We start from the raw sequence: 7,095 nt of genomic DNA, 5'->3' as shown, positions 1-7,095 counted from the left end.
AAGCATAGAGCCACACAGTTTGTTAAAAAAAAAAGAAAACGATTCCTCTTAATCTTACAATTACTGGCCCAACTAACTCTCATCACGACACGATACTCAAGTCATGAATCATACTCTGGCTATTGTGTCTGGATTGTTTTTACCTTTAGAGATCCTGGAGATGTCATCATGACATCAATACCCATTACAAGGAGTTCCAATTAAAACACAAATGTTAAGAAGTTAGAAGACAGACATACACATATGTGAATTGGAAGATATGCTTAATGCCTCGGCCACTGAAATATCAGTGATCAACAAACCAAATATAAATTTCTGTTTTTAAAGAATGGCAAAACACTCTCCTACAAATAACATGGTAACTAGGGGTAAAAGGCACAGATCTGGATGTAGTTTGTTAAAATGAAGACATTTCTGGCATCAGTTAAAATACCATGTCAGAGTTTTCTCTGTCAGAAGTACCATGCCAAACTGCAGTTTTGAAATAGTGTTATTTTCATGCAACTTGGCAAGGTGGCAGATTTTGTATTTAAAAAGACCATTTTCCCTTATGTAGAAGAACACTGTCATGACAAAAAAAAAAACGTATGTGATACCTCTAAATCCCTGTAAATTAAACCGGGACATAAACCTGACACAAAAATTGAGGGTGTCCCTTCAGACAGGCTGACAGGCAGCAGTTTGAAGCAGCTTCTCGTTCACCATGCTGTCCCACAGATGGTTAGCTCTCTTCCTTATCCCCGGTACCTAGGAGCCGCGATCTCTCAGAGCTGCTGCTGCTGCTCTCCTCTGCGGTGCAGCAGGGCAGCTTGGCCACCAGGGGGCGATGGAGGCCATTGTAGAGCGCTGTACCAGCCAGAAGGATGATGAAGCCCAGTACCTGCAGCCCATGGAACTGCTCCCAGCCCACGGCCAGGCTGACCACCCAGATGACGACGGTGCGGAGGCTGTCCAGCACCATGCGCGTGGTGGCACTGATCTCCTTGGTCACGCTGATGCCAGCAAAGTTGAAGAAGGCGATGCTGATGATGTTGCCTAGCAACGCCAGCACGATCATGGGCTGGTTGCCGATCTGGCAGAAGGCGTCCAGTGCGTCTTCCAGGACGCGTCGGGGGTTGTTGCTGAAGTCCCCCACGGGGATGTAGAACATCGGGATCAGCAGAATGGTGAGGATGATGAAGCCAAATAGTCCTGGGTGGAAAGGAGGAGGGTTGTTAGGAGGAAAGTCTCCATCTCAAACACAAGTGGTGAAACCGGTTTACACCTTATACCAAACTACTAGAGACACCTTGTTTGGTTATAGTTCAAATCCTTGCTAAATTAGCATTACACATCACCAGCAGCGGAGCAGTGACGGTGTTCAGCACCACTCAGACCAGCTTGTTTTTAGCCTCTGAGGTTTGGGCCCCCTGTTGGCCACAAATAGTTACTACACTAAACATTAAACAAATTCATTCCTAATTTACTGGATGCAGAAGCAGGATATTCTGATAACCAGCTGTCTGCCTATGATTTTATGACTCTAGTCACTAGCTAATGGTTGGTGGTTGAGTGGGGGGGGGGGAGCGCAAAGTGGCTTTATAACCCCCAGATAAAACAAACCCACCCCTGCCTGAGGGGGTAGTACCTTCAGTCCCGACGGCCCGCAATGGATGCACGTCGTGCTTGTAGACAAACTTCTCCTCCAGGACCATCTGCACGGCAGCAATGATCTGAGCCATGATGATGAGGAGGTCGCCTGAAAGAACCAGCAGCTCGCATCACTGCGTCACGTGTGACGACGCGGCACCACCATCCACCCGCCTCTGCTTTACCCGTGATGACGTCGTTGAGCTTGTGCGTGTCGTCCCTCTGTCCGCTGGCGAAGTCCGCCACGCCCACCACCACCAGACCCAGGATGGTGATGAGGATGCCGGCCCACTGGCTGGCCACGAGGCGGCGGTTCAGGAAGGCCACGGACAGCAGCCCGGTGAAAATGATCACGGCGCCACGCAGCATCTGGAAGCTGGAGGCGCTGGTCATGTTCAGGGCTGGGGAAGCAGAGAGCGCGGCAGCCGTGAGGAGCGCGTGGGCTCAGACGCTCGCAAGAGGGAAATCGGAAAGATACCCAGGCCAAGAGTTCAGCAGAATGCGGTAATATTACTGAAAAGCAGAAGAGAGAGTACCATCTCTGCATGGTTTGACTGGAAGGAAACTGACAGTCAGCTAAAGCAGTCAGTCACTGACAGCTAACCATTAACTCCCATTTCCCATTCGCGCTGTTAACGAGCATCACTAACTTGACCGCCAGGATAATCAACAGGTGCATTAAAACACGGAAATGTGATATTCCCAGGTATCCACATTTACTTATTTAGCGGATGCTTTTATCCAAAGTGATGTACATTTCTGAGAAAGTCCCCAGAGAAAGCGTGAGATAAGTGCCTTGCTCAAGGGCCCAATGGTGACATCACTCCTGTGACCATGGGATTTGAACCGACGACCTTCCGAATACAGGCATCGAGTCCCAACTCAGTGAGTTGCACACCGTGCGCCAGAGAGCGGAGGCAAGACGTACCGACATACATGATGGACGTGGCCAACATGTCACAGACCGCCGGGGGGAGGAAGAGCAGGGGGTTGAAGGGCTGGCCAGCATTCATCTTGGGCTCGGGGGCACGTCTGTCATGACAGAGCAGGATGTAGAACACGGCCAGGCAGCTGAACTCCCCGAGGAACATGCCCACAGCCTATGGAAGAAGAACACCACATCCAAAAGGGTGGAGAACCTACAGAATAAGGTTCATTATCCTGATTGAGCACTGAGGCCACAGAAGGCTCAGCACAGCTGCCATAAAGCTACTCCGATTAGAATACTGACGGAATCACAACATTCCACAGACTGGGAACGAACGACCCTACCTGTAGAAAGGGGTGGGAGAAGGTATGAGAGGCAGAACCATGACATCCCGACGCTGAGAAGTTGTCAGCCCACCTGCAAAGCAGAGAGAAAGACTGGCATGGGGAACTGCAAGTAAAACACCAGTCACTGATCGGCCAGCACTGCAGCCAACCAAATCCATGACAAGAAGCTCCAAACTGATAAGAACATCCAGAACCTGCACTCAAGTCACAAAAAAGTACAGAAACAAAAATACTGAGACAGAAGACCATCAACCTACCACGGCTGAACACATATTTATTTTACTGCATCCCAGAAATAATTTTATATTTATTGTAAAATCTATTCCATTACCCAATACCCACCTCTCTGCTATATGAAAAAGCACTGTAGGTGTGAGCAGAGAGGAAAAGGACACTGGACATACAGAGAGAGTAAAGCGTTTCAGAGGCAGCAACCGGCGTGTTGAAACTGGAGTGATTTTATTACGATCTGAACTCTTGGCAAACACTTCAAGAATTTCTACATTCTCTAAAAGCTGGAGAGAAAGGTTGAGTAAACATTTGTCAATATCATTAAAACGGTATCAATAAAAATCACCGAGTACTCACTTCTTAAACACTACCGATTAGAGTGGTTCAGCACACTGAATATTTTCTGTTTAACGTTAATAATGATTAACTGGCGAGTATTGAATATGAGACTCCCTTCTGGTCCGGTATGATCCAAAAGGTAAACTGAGCTGGCAATAGAAAATTTACAGCGCTGACCCAGAACCACACAGCCTGCCAAGGAAGCCTGACGCCTTACGCTACATTACATTTCATTTATTTACTATTCAAAATACCGTTAAGGAAACTGAAAGAAGAAACGGCTCATGTTCAACCTGAAATGGGGAAGGCGTGGGATACATGAGCCGCTAAATGTCACGATGAACAGAGAGTACTGAAGACAAGACAGAAACAAACAGGGAATAACTTAATCAGATTAATCAAGTATTTCTAAGCAGTGAAAAATTCAACGTACGTGCTCTATTGTCTATAGTGAAAGAGAAAGTGATGCACTGACTATTAATAATAACCGGGAAAAATCAATTTGAATTCTCTGTCAAAATACTCACGTGACCAGATATGACGCGTCATGTGCGGAGTAGCTACTCAGCGGCACGAAATGCGTTTAATGAAACATTAATAAACTGTGTAGAGAGCTACAATAATGAAATATTTGTAATATACCAGCCTCCCCGAGGATTCTGCTGGCAGACCTACTTTAAAGAAGTGAAATGCGCCCCGAAAGCCAAAAAGTAACAACATTAAAGTTATTCCACTAAACTAAAAGCGGTGGGGGTTTTCAAAGTCCCGTTTTATATCAGTGTCATTTGCAATAAACCGGTTACAGAGAAGTACAAGGGCAAATATCGATTAATTTATCACGGCGTCAAATAATCGCTGATGTAGCACCTTTTCGGCACATGACGGCTTCTCATGACAAAACATGATGACCCGAAACAAGAGCCATCAGTAACTTTAAGGGCAACGATTTAGCAGAAACTTTTGCTGATAACTTCATCACGACTGACCTAATTAATCAACTGCCCGATCATAGGAAATGCGGAGAGTGCGATCTAGTCACCACCCTGCACAATGGTTTAATCAGTTTTAATGCGACCTTGCTTTGGAAAATTAAATTACTTAACCCGTTACGACATTACAAGGACTTATTTTTTAAGAAATGAAAGGTACGATGGCATGCCACCATTTCCAAAGGATACTGACCGAATGGAGATGTGAGACACCACCCAGTTTGCCTAATATCCTGGCGTGATTTGAGCAGACCCGGGCTTGCTGAAGACTAGAAGCGTCATAACCGGAGACACTTACTTGGCGGACAACGTGTTGATAGAGCCGGTGATGAGCATCATGGCAGCCAGCAGCAGCTGGTACTTCGTCCAGGCCATGTTGACTTCTAATGCCGGGGGATCTTCTGCTAATCTTCTGGAGAGCAACCAGTTTTGATCCAGATTTCAATGGGTTTCCTGCAGAATCACGTGACTGATTTGTCAGCTGACTCTCTGTCAGCCTTTGCACCATCCCGCAGCCGAGAAGGCGGATCTTCTGAAGGACCTTAGATCAGCTCGTCAGGCGCAATCACGTGACTGCATGTCAGCTGACTTAACGTCACCCCCGTCCTGTCCTGTAGTCCTGCAAGCATCTGTGATCTTTCGTACCAAATACACCTAAAGCAGCCGCCGCCAACTTGTCGATCGCGATCCACTGGTCACATGTATAGGAGGTGAATGAGTACACTATTTAGAAATAGCGTACTCCGCTTTATCTCTGACGGTACGCGCCGCGCTGTGACGGCACACTGACGAGGAAAAGATTAATTTTCCCGTCGCCACCCCCCCCCCCCCCACACCTTTTGTAAAAGTCGCTCTTTCGAGACCCATGATCTAAACCGTTTTGCATCCTATTAGAGGAGCGCAGTCCATATTCCACTGGCTCTGAGATTAAATCGACATGCGGCAGGCTGTTTGTCAGACCTGCATGCTGAAGAGGACAGGATAATCATTCCTGCCATATCTCCAGGGGTTCAGCGAATAATGTAGGCAAACTGCTGTCGGTGCTGGTGATGGATCTCACAAGGTGTCCAGTAGAGGTGTAGGGCCACATTACATTTATATAGGCTACTGTATTTTGTTTTATTACATTTATTATATTGTATTGTTTTAGAAACGCATGTGCAATTCACGTATCAGGTTGCCCGTAACGATCTGCGGGTTGTATTACGCAAACTATGCGATTATTATTTTTATTATTATTATTATTATTATTATTATTATTATTATTATGCGATTTGAAATAATTTCTACGTATTTTGTTTCATTGCGTGTAAAAGACGCTAACCTAGATTACTACAGTGCGGAAGAAATCGGGTGAGCATTAAACCCATTGAAGCAGTTATTTTGTGAAGCACGAGGGGGCAGTGTTGCTTCTGCGTGTCACAAATGACATTTTTTAAAAGGAATTGCGTTACTCAATAGATTGTTTTGGGGGAACAGGCCTATTCAAGTAGGCCTATGCCCCCCCTCCCCAAAATCTGCAGACCAATAATTAGCAATAACCCAGCATTGTTACCTTTAATTTATTTGAATTTATTTTGAATTGAAGCGTTTTAGAAGTATGAAAGTGTCTAAAATCATCATCATTTTTTAATGATTCGTAGTCTTGTCAGATTAAGTTGAATTTGATTTGTCTGTATATACACCCATCCACCCTTAGATCAGTGTAGAGCACAAGGCAGTGCTGCATCCTGGTTGGAATGCCGGTTCATTGCAGGGCATCTGCATGCAAACTAGGGCCAATTTATGTCTGCTGGTTACCAAATTTAATGCCTTTGAACTGTAGGAGGAAACTGGAGTACTAGAAAGAAAACTATGTAACACAAGGAGAACATGCAAACTCCACACACAGACTGGAGGTGGGATTCGAACCCAACACACTGAAAACATGCAAAAGCAGTGCTACCCACTGAGTTATTGGGTCACTCACTGTACACACAAGTGTTTCATTATTATAAAATTAAAATATTTCTTTCCTCTTTTCTCTTATTGCTTGTTCCTAAAACTTTTTAGTTGGACAATAATAAAACAGCCATAAGCCCCAGTTTACCTTTCCGGGAGTGTTAAGCTATCCAGCGTCCTTGTATTTGTGATTTTGCACAAACAACTTAACTTGACAGTGGTTTCGGGCACTTAGATAGAACTACAGAAGAAAATAATTGTACAGTTTGTGTTTTAAAATATATGGTGTGTCATTTAACGATTTTCAATGTGGCTGTTTAATTTGAATAATTTATTAATGTTTTACCAAATCTGTATGATTTAATTTAGTGTTATGTCCACACAATAAGTTGTAAATGGACCAGTCTATATTATTTGTGCAAGCAGCTTTTTTAAAGCACCTGATGATCACACCCATTTGAAAGATAAACTGGAAATGTAAGTTCAGTGCATGTGTGTTACCTAAGTTAATTGTGACTAACCTTAATCTCCGTGAATTGTGACTTATTCTTACGGGTGAATGGGCGGTGATTTCGACAGCTATGGGGGGCAGCACCTCAGTGTGTGCAGAAATGGAGACAGGAGATTGGAGGTTCCTAACGGCTGTGGACACCCAGCACACCACCAGGAAAACAGCCCCCCCCCCCCCCCC

At 45.1% G+C, this 7,095-nt stretch overlaps 1 protein-coding gene across 3 annotated transcripts; it reads right to left on the bottom strand.

Annotated features, from left to right (window-relative positions):
* Nucleotides 1-477: 477 nt before the first annotated feature.
* On the bottom strand, nt 478-4,997 carry slc35f6 (solute carrier family 35 member F6). 3 transcript variants are annotated; one of them, XM_023839385.2, is made up of 6 exons: nt 4,762-4,997; nt 2,902-2,974; nt 2,558-2,729; nt 1,815-2,030; nt 1,628-1,738; nt 478-1,191 (listed from the first exon to the last, which is right to left on the bottom strand). In XM_023839385.2, the coding sequence occupies exons 1-6, from the start codon at nt 4,836-4,838 to the stop codon at nt 722-724; spliced, it is 1,119 nt and encodes a 372-aa protein (XP_023695153.1). In that variant the 5' UTR covers nt 4,839-4,997; the 3' UTR covers nt 478-721. The 3 variants fall into 3 exon arrangements, with proteins under 3 accessions (XP_023695153.1, XP_023695155.1, XP_023695154.1); XM_023839387.2 differs by lacking the exon at nt 4,762-4,997 and adding an exon at nt 4,657-4,707; XM_023839386.2 differs by lacking the exon at nt 4,762-4,997 and adding an exon at nt 3,908-4,091.
* Nucleotides 4,998-7,095: the final 2,098 nt, after the last annotated feature.

This window comes from Paramormyrops kingsleyae, chromosome 19 (assembly GCF_048594095.1).
Source record: "Paramormyrops kingsleyae isolate MSU_618 chromosome 19, PKINGS_0.4, whole genome shotgun sequence".
NCBI lineage: Eukaryota > Metazoa > Chordata > Actinopteri > Osteoglossiformes > Mormyridae > Paramormyrops > Paramormyrops kingsleyae.
This window is presented reverse-complemented; position numbering and strand designations above follow the sequence as displayed.

Excerpts from the sequence above, each read along its gene's own strand:
- slc35f6 (XM_023839385.2), bottom strand. The coding sequence starts at position 4,838 with ATGGCCTGGACGAAGTACCAGCTGCTGCTGGCTGCCATGATGCTCATC. Across the intron at positions 2,975-4,761 it reads ATCAACACGTTGTCCGCCAA|GTGGGCTGACAACTTCTCAG; the intron begins GTAAGTGTCTCC and ends TCTGCTTTGCAG. Across the intron at positions 1,192-1,627 it reads GCGGGCCGTCGGGACTGAAG|GACTATTTGGCTTCATCATC; the intron begins GTACTACCCCCT and ends CTTTCCACCCAG.